Below are 14,536 nucleotides of genomic sequence, written 5' to 3'. Positions count from 1 at the left end.
CTGAGGAGACATCCTGGCTACACTAAACATTCCTAGACAACAAATCTCTGAATATCTATCTAACTAAAAAATAACCTAACAGCTGAGTGTCAGTGGTTGGACAGTTGAGTGGACCCAGCTCTCAGAGGGAAATGCTACTACCAGCCAGCTGGACCTACCGTTGCTTCACTTGAGCAAATACAATGCAGATGCTGTGTCAAGCCACATATCTGCTCTTTGCTTGGGTGATGATGATTTTTAAAATATTAAAGTTTATTTCACTCACTACCCATCTGCATTTAATCTGTTTTTACTGGTGTCTGTAGCTGGTGAATTACTATAAACATGTTCTTTTTTTAGCCGTTATACGTAACGAGTACCTCATTACGTATAACGAGGTGCGAGGTACCTGCCGACCCACTGCAGAATATTCATGCACGCTGAGGAGCAAAGACCAGATGTGTGTCAAGAGGCTTTATAGAGGTTTATTGAACTTTTTTGAGGAAAAACTTTGTTAGACTATATATTATGCATAGCAGTGTATTTTATATGCATTAAAATGTCTCTGGAGATGAACATTAATATGATTCAAGTCTTGTCCTTTTCAACCAGTAGTAACAATATTTTTCATTTTTAAGGACATTTTAAAAAAAATAGGCATTTTTTACAATTGTTGGTCAAACTAAAATCTTTTGCTTCCTCACTTCATCCTTTTCTTCATGAGTTCACCTCAAGTTCCGGTTCTTATTTAAAATGTTAATGTTAAACACACACACACACACACACACACGCACACACACACACTGTGATTGTTTGTCCGTTTCATGTTCCTCTTGATGAATATAATCAACATGTTTTCTGCTATAAAACCACAAAACTCTGAGCTGAAAACATCAGAACGCAGGGAACTCGGTTTAAACTGAACCTAAACCAGAACCCAGACCAGCCATGGACAAAGGTATGACATGAACAGTCGTTTCATTTATTTTATTTTGCCTCATAATTTTTGACGGTATACTTTGGTGTGTCTTATTTTAATTAGGTTTGCTGATCATATATACATCTATCTATCTATCTATCTATCTATCTATCTATCTATCTATCTATCTATCTATCTATCTATCTATCTATCTATCCATCTATCTATCTATCTATCTATCTATAGAGATAGATATATATATATATATAGAGAAAGAATTATCCGATTATTGATAATTAATTTTATTTATTTTGCATCATTCACATTTTAGGCTTAAAATTTGTGAAACTGGTTCAATACATTTTAAACCTTAAGAAAATGTTTCATATAATATTTCTATACAGCCCTACTGTCTCTCACCTGCCTCTTTTGCCTCTGTCAGTCACCTGTGTCACCTGTATCTCTCTCACCTGTCAACTGTCACACTTGTCTTTCACCTGTCACACTTGTCATGTGTGCCTCTGTTGGTAATTTTGCTTTACATGAGTTCTGGTTCCATCTATATGTGTTACATGTAACAGCAGGTGGTCATATGTGACTGGTCATGTGCCAAAAATAGATGAGACATTTGAAACTCTTTTTTTACAGCAAAGTTTATGTGTATTTAAACATGAACATTCTCCTTGGCTGAACAATACTTTGTGGCGCTGCAAAGCTTGCATTTTAGCTTCTGTATAAGGTGCTACATGAATTTACACACTGGATACGCTAGAATTAGAATGCAGATGCCAGGAATTGCCACCAAAAGTACAAGACAAACCCAACTGATTCTTAGTGAAGATTGTACTTTATTATGATGCTGTAGTATGTGCAATGTTCACTCAAGTTCAGAAAATTGCTTGAACTCTCGTGTACCAAGTCTTCTTCAACTTCTTCTAACATCCAAATACAAAAGTCAACAAATTTCTTTCAGTCTCTCACCTGTCTGTCACTTCTCACACCTGCCAGTCGTCCTCCTGCTATCAGTCCTATCTCTGGGCATCTCCTCTCAGCCAATCACAGACAGCCAGCGTCTGTTCTCCATCGCTGTGAGCAGAGTTCAGCACCTCCACCTGCTCGCCCAGAGACTCTTCTCTGACTTTGTGAGTCTACAGCAGCTCACTTAGATCTCATCAGTCTTCTCTGTGTATTTGTGTGCATTACTGAGATTTTTTTGTGTTTATGTTGTGTATTTGTGTATTGTTGTTTGTTAGGAGAGCTCTCTGCAGACAGAGGAGCAGCGTCAACTCAACAAAATCTTCCTGCAGGACCTCTGCAACTCAGATTATATCATCAGCCCCATTGACAAACATGAGACACAACGTAGCTCTGTGAGTACTATACAGTCCTACACAGTACTACACAGGACTACCCAACACTACACAGTACTACAATACTACTACAATATTACACAACACACTGCACGATACAATAAAAAAGAAAACTATAATTTCTTTCTCACAGTTGTGCGCCTCCACCACTCAATCAAGTGCCAGTTTACATGCATGTCTGTCCAGACTCATACGATATAGCCGAATACATGTCGTAAAGACTTGTAAAATGTGCAAAATTTGAAGAAATTATCTCAAAGTGTTCCTGAGATATTGTGTCATGAGATGGATGACCGGACGTACAACTGTACAATCCAAAAACAAAATGACCCCAGCCACAACTGTTGTCGACACAAGGGCATAACAGCATGGGATATAAGGCACAGGTGCACATGTTTACTACAAAGTATGTAATAATACACTACACTACTATGCACTACACTAAAGACTGTAAACCACAAGTACAAACGTTCTGAAGTTATCGATCACCTATCAATTGGTTGGTTCCAGATTCTGAAGCTGCTGTCCATCTCGATCACCTGTCAATACTTATTTATCTACTTTATATTTCATTGGTTTTTTGTGACATTCATGTGGACGGCAAAGTAAGAATTTCATTGTACAGGGAAACACGTTTCCTAACTGTACATATGACAAAATAAACACTTTGAACTTTGAATTGGTTGGTTCTAGGTTCTGAAGCTGCTGTCCATCTCCTATCAATTGGTTGATTCCTGGAAGTTCCCCAGTCATTCTCTGTCTGGAGGTTCTGCTCTGAGGAATCAGATTTCACCCAAACTGTCTGAGCTGAAGACAGGAATCCTTCTGCTGATCAGGGTAGGAACACTTACACATAAATCACATAAATCTGCATACCTTTTAATAGCTAGATTTTGCTACTAGAATGATATCACAGGAAATGAAAATAATGAGCTATTTTTTGTTTTACTGACAAAAAGAATAAATGGGAAAATGACTTAAATTCTCATTTGCTTGCATTTAAAAAAACAAAATATAAATAAATTATATATTTTCTTAAACAGATGAATCGCCAAGAAAACCAGTCAGAAAGAAAGCCAGTAAACTGAAATATAAATTGGCTATTTTATTTTCCCAAAACGGGGAGCGTTCCACTGACAATGGACCCTGTTTCAAAATAAGACATTGTCATGTTACTCCTTCAGTGTATCTTTACAGATGCAGCCTATAAGCAAAAATCCAAAACACATATTGCAGTAAAACTAAACTAAACTAAAAACAAAAAACTGCTCATTTTTTGTTTCCCTTGATATTGTTCTAATTGTTAAAATATACACGGGCCCACATAGTGCACGCTGATCTGATCTAACCAATCAGAACCTCTCTGTGACTGACCACCTGATCCTGCAGGCCAATCAGGATGGGGCAGAGATCTTTTCTGACAACTCAGCCCTGCAGCTTGCTCCCTATGTGAGCTATGATCAAAGTCTGGGAGCTGATGAGCCACTGAGACGAACCTATGACCTGCTGGCTTGCTTCAAAAAGGACATGCACAAGGTGAGGGGGTTGGTGGGGGGGCGGGGGATTATGTGATGATGTAATTATGATAATGTTTGTGTTTACAGGTGGAGACGTACTTGACAGTGGCTAAATGTCGACTCTCTCCAGAAGCTAACTGCACTCTGTAGCCCCGCCTATGCACAGCGAAGACACACCCCTATGCTAACAAACTCTGCTAACTGGCATTAGTGTTAGCCCATTGTAGCAGTTTGAACAGGAAGTGATGTCATACTGTCAGCCTTTGAAATAAAATGTGTGCTGTGTTTCATTCACATCTGTGTCATTGATTTATCTTGTCTGTAGCTGAACTTCTATTGATCTTCACTGTTTGATTTTATTTATTTTCTCCAGTATAGAGTGCCGTAGAGATGACGTACTTTTATAGGCCAACCAGAAAGTTAGCATACGGGTTCTCTTGACAAAAACTAAGTGGAATTTTTCTATAGTCTTTTGGATTATTGCAGAAAATAAGCTTAGCACTTCTACAAAACCCTTTCTTCTTAGCATGACCTGATCTAGGTAGTGATCATGGCTGTGTCAGAATAGTTAATCACAGACCTTATTTCAGGCTTCTAACCAAAAACCCTTTCAAAAAAACTATCGGTGACATAATAAAGGCTCATATTGCACATAATATACAGTGGACAGTGACTTATTACAAGCTGTTGCTGAGATGGGTTTGTCAGGCTGCTAACTTTAAGAGCTCATTTGGATACTGTAACTTCTGTTGAGGGAGGAGTATTTTATCAGGCATAATTTTCCCATATTCACAGTATCATATGTTTTTGCATAGTAATACATAGATAATAGATCATCCATGTGCTTTCATATCAGTGGATTACATTTTATAATATTACACCTGAAACCCACAGAAAGAAAGTCTCCAAAAGTTACAAAAACACACACACACATATCTAGACTTTACAACATTCTAACAAGGGGGAGCTCCGGTTCACACCAAATGGACAATAGGATCAAAAAGCTGTTGAATGTTGTACCTCTGTCCAGGGTTGAGGGACGACTCAGACCACTTGAGTATATAAAAAATATATCCGTGCTGGTTTATTCAAAAAGTCACAGGCAAGAATTCACACTTCAAGTCCAGAGATCTTCCAACCCCCAGGCTGCCCAAGCAGCCCGGAAGCAGCAAGACCCCGAACTAAGCATTGCTATACAATATTAATCCTTTCTGGGCTGTCGAACCGTGACGTCACCTGATATGCCAGCTTGGCAGCTGAGCAGCGCAGTAGACAAAACATGAAGAAAATAATGTGTGTGGCTGTTGTTTTCGTGGTGTGTATCTAAAACAATTTGACATAACATTACACATTAAGACAAATATTATGGTTACTTTTACCGTCATAATAACATTCGTCCCTGACTTCAGCCCTTCTCTGCCTTAACTGTCCTTGCATTTAACAGCCTGAGGAAGACATCCTGCTGCACTAAACATCTTCTAATACAACAGATCTCTAATCCATATCTATCTAACTAAGAAATTACCTAACATTAGTAAGTTAGTAAGTCCAAACTTTATGTCCAAACTCCTCAGCACAGGAGGACACAGTACTCTCAGTGTGCAACTGGAACACCAGCGTCCTTGCTGAGTCCATGAAGAACAAGAAGTACAGTAGCTGCTTGCTAAGGAGAGTTAGCTTGGTCTGCTAGTGGGTCATCAAGCTCCAAATACAACAGAGCACATTTCCAACAGTGGAAACACAATTATAATGTGCAGCTGGAACATCGGTGTCCTCGCTGACAGACTAATGTGGTCAGAACAATATGTAGCTGCCTGCTAATAAAGCTAGATTGGCCAGATAACATGGTTGGTACTCATATCTCCAAAAACATTGGAACAAATTCTAAATTGGCATTACTTGGATAGACTGACCACATAGTCACAAGCTAAGTGGTTAATTTCTCACCTCAAAAAATATCAAAACTCAATAAAGGCCCAGGGACTTGTCTCTGCATATGTGTAAGTGTTAGAATCTATCCTCTTTGTTAGAAATTAACCCAGTTCTTTTGTTGGAAGCACAAGAAGTGACGACAGGAGAGGACTGTTTAAAATCAGCGCAAAGTTTACTGCATGTTTGATCACAGGTAGGCCTTACAGTGCTGGGATCAGAGAGACAGAGCTCCCGCAGGAGTTCCATCCACTGACCTCGAATTCAGGTCTTACAATACATTTTATCTTCTTGGGCTGCTCTGCACTCAACAAAGGTACAACAATTCATGCATTGTAATCCTATTGGTCATTTGGTGAGCCGGAGCTCACCCCTCCTTGCTGGAATGTGATCTACACCAGGTGTGTGTGTGTGTGTGTGTGTGCGTGTGTGTGTGTGTGTGTCTCCGGCACCCTGATCTTGATCAAGGTGCACAGAACAATGGGGTGACCTGAGTTGCAGGCCCCCTGTGTGTGTGATACTAATTTGTATGTTAAAACTGGCCTGGTGGTCATCTCAGGTTGTGGGCCCCCAGCCTCTGCAGGACATCCCAAGACAAAGCAGAACTTGGAATATGCTAAGTGGGACCTGTAATATATATATATATGTATAAGCAAGGGAAACAAATGCATTAAAATAACCAAAGCTCAATAGTTCTGGACAATCATCAGTACAGTTTTACCATGTGTAAACAAGGAAGGTAAAAGTATGAAAAGTAACTAAAAGACAATGAAGAACTGAAAAGTAACTAAAGATTATAAAGTAACTAGAGTCTATAAGACTCAAATCTTACAGGGACTTGTCTCTGCATGTGTGTAAGAATCATAGAATACTGAACTATTGGTAGGGTCTGGTGCGTCAAGGACGTTCACCCAAAGTTACATAGTGCAGTAACAGGTGATCCTGGCATGCAGTAGCAACAGCAGAGATGCCTTTGACCTTATTAGATGTCAGCCTAACATCAAAATGATTTTGAAACTGTTAATGTAAAAAGGTTACATATTGATACTTTAAATGCCTTAAATGGCATTTAATTATTCTCAAAGCTCTGTGATCATTTTCCATGACAGCATTTTTGTACAGGAGTTGAAAAAATATATCTGCAATGACTGTCCATATGACAAACATTCAATCAACTTAGTATCTTAACTTCTTTCTACGTTCAGCTAATTTAACTGAGTTAGTGTTACATTTTCAAAACTTAAATAAATACAGCTTACTCAAATTATGTGTGTACATTCTAAACCCAACTTGACACAATTAAGTTGATTTAATGTTCTCAAAGTAGTGGACTGGCCTGGAGTCTCCCGGCCAATCATTGAGGTTTGCGAACAATAGTGTAGCATCATGTGGCAGTTTTTGTGACACTATTAGGAGACAGCAGAACGTCTTTAGTTCCTGCTTTACATTCATTTCACCAGCAGGGGCAGTAACGCTTTATTCGGCTTTTTCCGTTTGACAGTCGTCCATCTCCGCCTTTTCCGTCCTGGCTTCCTAACCTCCTCGGTAATGTTCGGCGTAACTCGGTTGCTAACGGTCGGTGTGTTCAAATCTTGGGCTGCAGCTCCTCCTGGAGACTTAAGTAGAGAAAGAGCCGAGAAAAAAGAGGGGAAACGGGCAATAGGAACAAATATACGAAGTCTCGAAACGGAATGACGGTGCTGCAGGAACCTGTCCAGGTAAAAACTATTTGTCAGTTCGTTGTCATGAGCGGGGAGATAAGCATTTCTGAAGCTCGTACTGCCTTCTCCGCCCCGGCCTCAGCGGCTGGTCCAGTACGCGGTGTGAGAGGTTTTCTCCTGCTGCAGGCCCTGCAGCATGGGGCGTTTGGTCGGTGCTGTTAGTGTTTAAAAGTCGATAATTACAGAAAGGTTTATTCTGGGGCAGGGTTCACAATGTTCCACACGATGCTGTTAGTTAGCCAACGTCAGCATGGTTTTAGTTCACATCGATCATGCCATAGTCCGTTAAAAAAAGGTCAGATTGAGGTTTCCATTGGTGTCTCTTTATAGAAGAAAGAGGAAGGGACAACTCTTGTGAACATTATGGCCACCTTAGTGCCACTTATTGTTTCGGCAGAGATCCAACAGTGGAGTTATGCTTTAGTTAAAAGATAATATAACATTAATTTCGCATGTTAAACTCATTTACGGTATGCCCCACTGAGGCTGAAGGCAGTACCAGCGCAAACAGTCACTAAAGTTTATATTCTATCTACCGAAACCAAATGTATCAGGTTGAGTTTATAACTGCCGAATTAATCGGTGGTCTGTATTGATTTTGTGAAGGTCTTTTACAGACTTGTGTTCTGCTGACGAGCAGGGTTATACTATACAGTTAGCTAGATCTCAAATGGAGCTTTCTGCCGCTAACAGTAGAGTTCTGTTAGCCGGGTGGCATTTAGCAGAGTGGCTTCAGTCAAAAGAAATTCAGATTTAAAGTTCATAAGTAAACATAAATAGGATTGTTGAAGGTTATTCGGATTGTAGTCAAAGTCCCACCACAGAACAAACGCAGCAGGCAGGGTAAAGGTAACTACCAGCTAGTTAGCCTCTTGTTGCTAACGCTAGCTAGCGTCAGCTAGCCACCGGTTAACGTCCCCTGGTTAGCTGCAAAGTCAGTCCGAGTAAAGACAGACTATAGTTCAGTCTGACGGTTAATGATCAGTCATTGTAAATATCTAGTGATGTCAGGTATGTTAGTGCCAGTCGTGTTTTGTGGGTTATCGGATTTTATAAATGTAACAAATTACAGTTCTGCTTTATCTGAACAATCTATAGAAACTCGGTGACACATGTTGATTTCTGTTGATGTCCATGTAGAGAGGTTACCAGGTTTCTTATGTGATCACTAACCAGCTGTATGTAAACTCAGTTTGTACAGTAACTCGTTGATCATCACACCTTTTGCCTTGGGTATAAATGCAGTCGTCAGATTCTTGGATTGAATCAGTGTATTGGTTCATATCTGCACATTGGTCACTTCTGATAATCCTCAGAGTTCAGCTTGTTTCATCAGTCTTGTGAAACAGGAATGGGCTTCCAATAATATAGGGTTGCACTGATATAAGATTTTGACAGTATGATAACTGTCTCAGAAAATATTATGGTATTACACAATTGCTGTTATCAGCTGCAGTGACCCTCAAAGGAATGAAAATAAAAGGGTATGTAAATTGCAAGTGACTTTGGCAGTAATTTGAGCTGGGCTGTAGTGTTAGATTGACCCTAAAAATGAACAGAATTATAAACATGATTTTAAAAAATTGCATGGAACTATAACAACGTATAAGTAAAGCATGTTGGTTTGCTTGTTGGCACCAGCAGCAGAAGTAGTATTCATATCATTTACTTAAGTAAAAGTACTACTATCACACTGTAAAAGTAGCCTACTCTGTTGAAAATGTTAAGTAAAATGAAGTATTCACTATTAGGTAATTAAAGTATTAAAAGTAGAAGTAGGCTACTCAATGCAAAAAAAAATGTTCTGGGCCTACTATCCTATACTGTTATACAGTATATTATATCATTACATTACCAGCCTGTCACTCATGCACTGGTGTAAAAGCCAGTGTTGACTTGTTTTGGTCTAGACAATGATGAACAGATAAACCTGAAGTGTCTGTTTCAACATTAAATCTGTCAAATATGATTTCACGCCTGTGCCATTGAGGTCAGAATTCAGTAAGTGAGACAGTTTAACAGGATATACTTTTAGTTATCTCTCGGGTCTTTTTTTTTTTTTTTATTTATTACCATCACCTGCTGATTTCTACAGGCACGTTTCGTTACAAATTAAAGGAGCATAACATGCTTGAAATACAACGATTTCTGATGATTTTGAAAAGTGTCTAATTCTGTCCAGTCCATTTTTGGAGCTTTGAGTGGAATGAATCAGATCTGGCATTTTCTCAGCTTTTTGTGTTGTTCCAATGCAAACAAAAAAAAAATAAACATGAGAATACGAAAGATTTTGTGACTGCACCAATTTTCTGGGAGAAGTGGTGCATTAGCTGACAGAAATGCAGGGGTGCCAATATTTTTGGCCATAACTATAAATAATTAGAAGTACTTATTTACTTGCAGAAAAATGTTTTACTATACTATATGTCCTTTACTGTTATACATTATTTCATTACATTAATATCCTGTCGTTCATGCACTGATGTTTGAGGTGGAGCTCTTTTGAACTATTCACATTATACATTATATGTTTTGGGATTAAAGTTAGAGATAAAAGTAATACATGCGAAACATACTTTGATCTGTACATAGGGATGGTGTTTTCGAAGGTATTAGTTTCTGGGATATCCAAAGTAATCCTGTACTGCTTATTTTAATTTATTTTTTGGTGGATGGAGTTTGGTGATCTCAGCCTCCTTCTCACTGCCGTTTGTCTGCTGCATGTGTGTGTATCACCCGTTGCGGAGTCTGACAGGCAGTTGGGGAAGAAAAGTGCACATGTATGTTTTTTGTTTTTTAAATTCAATACCAGTAATAAGCAAATATGTGTGGTATGATAACTTATCAGTTTTCATACCGTGAAACCGGGATACCAACACAAAATTGGAAACAACATATTAAGCAAAAGAGGTGTTATTTATTTAGGCTACTTAAAGCTGAAGCATTCAAGTGTACAACAGTAACTTAAACAAAGACTGATCTCACTTTTGCAAATGGGTCCACTAAAGTTTGCTGGGTGTACCTTTGTGCTAGTACAGTGCCTTGCGAAAGTATTCGGCCCCCTTGAACTTTGCGACCTTTTGCCACATTTCAGGCTTCAAACATAAAGATATAAAACTGTAATTTTTTGTGAAGAATCAACAACAAGTGGGACACAATCATGAAGTGGAACGAAATTTATTGGATATGTCAAACTTTTTTAACAAATAAAAAAACTGAAAAATTGGGCGTGCAAAATTATTCAGCCCCCTTAAGTTAATACTTTGTAGCGCCACCTTTTGCTGCGATTACAGCTGTAAGTCACTTGGGGTATGTCTCTATCAGTTTTGCACATCGAGAGACGGAAATTTTTGCCCATTCCTCCTTGCAAAACAGCTCGAGCTCAGTGAGGTTGGATAGAGAGCGTTTGTGAACAGCAGTTTTCAGTTCTTTCCACAGATTCTCGATTGGATTCAGGTCTGGACTTTGACTTGGCCATTCTAACACCTGGATATGTTTATTTGTGAACCATTCCATTGTAGATTTTGCTTTATGTTTTGGATCATTGTCTTGTTGGAAGACAAATCTCCGTCCCAGTCTCAGGTCTTTTGCAGACTCCATCAGGTTTCCTTCCAAAATGGTCCTGTATTTGGCTCCATCCATCTTCCCATCAATTTTAACCACCTTCCCTGTCCCTGCTGAAGAAAAGCAGGCCCAAACCATGATGCTGCCACCACCATGTTTGACAGTGGGGATGGTGTGTTCAGGGTGATGAGCTGTGTTGCTTTTACGCCAAACATAACGTTTTGCATTGTTGCCAAAAAGTTCGATTTTGGTTTCATCTGACCAGAGCACCTTCTTCCACATGTTTGGTGTGTCTCCCAGGTGGCTTGTGGCAAACTTTAAACGACACTTTTTATGGATATCTTTAAGAAATGGCTTTCTTCTTGCCACTCTTCCATAAAGGCCAGATTTGTGCAGTATACGACTGATTGTTGTCCTATGGACAGAGTCTCCCACCTCAGCTGTAGATCTCTGCAGTTCATCCAGAGTGATCATGGGCCTCTTGGCTGCATCTCTGATCAGTCTTCTCCTTGTATGAGCTGAAAGTTTAGAGGGACGGCCAGGTCTTGGTAGATTTGCAGTGGTCTGATACTCCTCTGTTCACAAATGCTCTCCATCCAACCTCACTGAGCTCGAGCTGTTTTGCAAGGCGGAATGGGCAAAAATTTCAGTCTCTTGATGTGCAAAACTGATAGAGACATACCCCAAGTGACTTACAGCTGTAATCGCAGCAAAAGGTGGCGCTACAAAGTATTAACTTAAGGGGGCTGAATAATTTTGCACGCCCAATTTTTCAGTTTTTTATTTGTTAAAAAAGTTTGAAATATCCAATAAATTTCGTTCCACTTCATGATTGTGTCCCACTTGTTGTTGATTCTTCACAAAAAATTACAGTTTTATATCTTTATGTTTGAAGCCTGCAATGTGGCAAAAGGTCGCAAAGTTCAAGGGGGCCGAATACTTTCGCAAGGCACTGTAGCTTGGACAGTTGAGTCCTGTTGTGGGCAGCTGTCTGACACAGCTTTTCATATTCTTTATATTTTGAAACAAGTTGTCTTAATGGCAGCCAGTTTATTTTGCAGATTGCCAGCTTTTGAGCAACATCTTGTCTTTTCAAAGCCAGAATACTTCCATGTGAGTGAGGATGATCCATGTCTAGCAGTTAAATGTAATGTAGACTGTGAGGTTAGTGGTGTCAGTATTTTGTCTCCTGTCTTTGTGATTTCAATCCGTTTTAACTTGGCTAATGTACTTTTAGGCATCTACGCTAGTTTAATTTTGCTGTGTTTCTACTAGGAGAACCTAATGAGAGGTACACGCCATACTTCCCTTAACCCTCACCGAGCATAGCCTCCGGGGTTGACACGGACCGTCCTTTGTTTCTCCACTGTACTTTCTCTCTGTTGGTCTCTGTTTAGAGGAGGGAGGGGCTGCTCTCCTCTCACACACACAGTCAGCTGTGTGTTTACACACAGTTATTGCAATGCTAATGCTTGAAGTGGGAAGATGCGAACATTTAACCAATCACCGTCGACTGCTCTGTGCATGCACACCACCTCCACATGTGTTCCTGGTACTTGATTTTAGTACTACCTCCTGAGGGGTGCCAAAATTCTGCTCCAAGAATGCACCTCCAAAGTGGGTGCACCAAAGTGGAAACAAATGCGGAATCCATAGTGCTACTTGGTGCGACACGTTTCGGTTGGTTGCTCTTGAAACAACCCCCTTTTTTGTGTGTGATCATGTGCACTGAGAGTACACACGCACAGCTGTTTATCCCACTAGGTGACATGATGTAGTGAATGTGTGGAGTTTTTTTGGAAAGCAAGTGACATAGTCAATAATGTCAGCTCCCATATTGTTAAAATAGCAAATAAGATATATGTTGCACACCCCTGGTCATGTCTGTCAGGACTGGTTCGTGTAGGATCAGGACCAGTCCATGTTGCTTATGTCTCTCTCTCTCTCTGTCTACCTGTCCAGGCTGCAGTGTGGCAGGCTCTGAACCACTACGCCTACCTGGATGCTGTTTTCCTTGCTGAGAGGCTCCATGCTGAAGGTAAATCCTGTCTCTCTGTTCACGAGGTCGGAGGAGGCTCTTTACCCATTGACCTGTCTGCCTGTCAGTGAGGTCTAGGGCTGGCTCCAAATAGTCGAGTAATCGAATATTTTTCTGTTGAGTAGGTATTTGATTTTCAATTTTGGTGTTCAGATATCCTTTTTATTTATTTATTTATTTATTTATTTATTTTATTTTTAAATTTCCACCTCAGCTTGGACACCTGACATAATCCCTCACGGCCATAGACTGCATATAAAAGTTTGTGACCTATACTGCACCCAACCAGTGGGCAGTGGCTTCACTTCTGAGAGCTGTTACCTCATCCATACAATCTATGCTTTGTGACGTAACACTTCTAGTTCACCTTGGCCATTAAAGGGAAGGCAAAATGCTGAAGACGTGAGCTGTGTGGGAATATTTTAAACTTAATGATGACAAGACAAAAGCACTGTACCAAATATGCCATTTGAAACTGGCCTACTGTAGTGTCACAACTAGCTTGAAAAGTCACCTGAATGCTGTAAGTACTATGCTATTTTGATGGTATAATAAGCCGAGACCATACTAGCTTAGTAAGCTTAGCTAATGTGTTTTGTACAGTTTGATGAGGCTACTTTTATCATTTAAACTGTGACGACACACACTTGGTTTGGAAAATATACTGCATAAAAGTCGCATAAAAAAGTCAAGTAGCCCAGCCTAATAATAGCTTTGCCCATAAGCAGGGTCAGAAATTAACACCCATCAGGTGCCAGATGTGGGTACATTTTCCATTTGGCAAGTAAATCTCAAAAGACTACCCACCACACTGGCGGGTAAATGTTTGTAGCAACATTTGATTTGATTTATTCTTTCAAGAATATAAAGATAGTTGATATGTCAACACACATAATTTTACACATATCCAACAAATGCTAATCCAATATCAATTTGCTTATACCTAGTACATGCTTGACTGGAGTAGAAGAAGTCAGACTTATCCAGTCCTATCCCATGACATCATCTTACCATCATTGGTTTGCAAGCAGTATCTCTACATAAATAATTATCTTCTTCACCACACAAGTAATATACTAAAGAATTATTAGAAAGTGTTACCATTCATACACCACACCCACAATGTTCCATCTGGTTAATCATTAAACCTGTTCATGCATATATCTTGATTGACACTTACCTTTATATTTATGTTTAAACTCATCAATTCTATTACTATTTTTTATGTCCACACTTAAATTATTCCATAGTTTTACCCCACTTATGGAAATACAAAATCTTTTTTTGGTTGTACGTATAACATGAATTTTTAAATTTAACTGACCCCTTAAATTGTATCCCCCTTCCCTTTCATTAAATAGTTTTTGAATTCCACCAGGTAATAAATTGTTCCTGGCTTTATACATAAACACAGACGTCTTATCAGTCAGTTAAAGCAGCAACGTCTATAAAGCCAAAATCCCAAATACTATACAACGTAACAAGCACTTCCCTGCTGC

The 14,536-nt window shown here is 39.4% G+C and overlaps 2 protein-coding genes across 2 annotated transcripts in view; both read left to right on the top strand.

Moving 5' to 3' along the window:
• The first annotated feature begins 849 nt into the window (after positions 1-849).
• gh1 (growth hormone 1) lies at positions 850-4,079 on the top strand. The gene is made up of 6 exons (XM_020621687.1): positions 850-937; positions 1,907-2,040; positions 2,152-2,268; positions 2,962-3,105; positions 3,658-3,804; positions 3,873-4,079. The coding sequence occupies exons 1-6, from the start codon at positions 928-930 to the stop codon at positions 3,933-3,935; spliced, it is 615 nt and encodes a 204-aa protein (XP_020477343.1). The 5' UTR covers positions 850-927; the 3' UTR covers positions 3,936-4,079.
• A 3,275-nt stretch (positions 4,080-7,354) lies between these two features.
• cdc27 (cell division cycle 27) overlaps positions 7,355-14,536 on the top strand; it is a 37,445-nt gene continuing 30,263 nt past the window's right edge. The window contains exons 1-2 of the mRNA XM_020621684.1: positions 7,355-7,432; positions 12,962-13,037. Coding sequence (XP_020477340.1) covers positions 7,406-7,432; positions 12,962-13,037 — 103 coding nt within the window. The 5' untranslated portion in view covers positions 7,355-7,405. The remainder of the gene's footprint in view (positions 7,433-12,961; positions 13,038-14,536) is intronic.

Source organism: Monopterus albus, unplaced genomic scaffold (assembly GCF_001952655.1).
Source record: "Monopterus albus unplaced genomic scaffold, M_albus_1.0 scaffold265.1, whole genome shotgun sequence".
NCBI lineage: Eukaryota > Metazoa > Chordata > Actinopteri > Synbranchiformes > Synbranchidae > Monopterus > Monopterus albus.
This window is presented reverse-complemented; position numbering and strand designations above follow the sequence as displayed.

Bases quoted from the DNA above. Each gene is read 5' to 3' on its own strand.
- gh1 (XM_020621687.1), top strand. The intron at 2,041-2,151 runs GTGAGTCTACAG...GTTGTTTGTTAG, and splicing joins AGAGACTCTTCTCTGACTTT to GAGAGCTCTCTGCAGACAGA. The intron at 2,269-2,961 runs GTGAGTACTATA...GGTTGGTTCTAG, and splicing joins ATGAGACACAACGTAGCTCT to GTTCTGAAGCTGCTGTCCAT.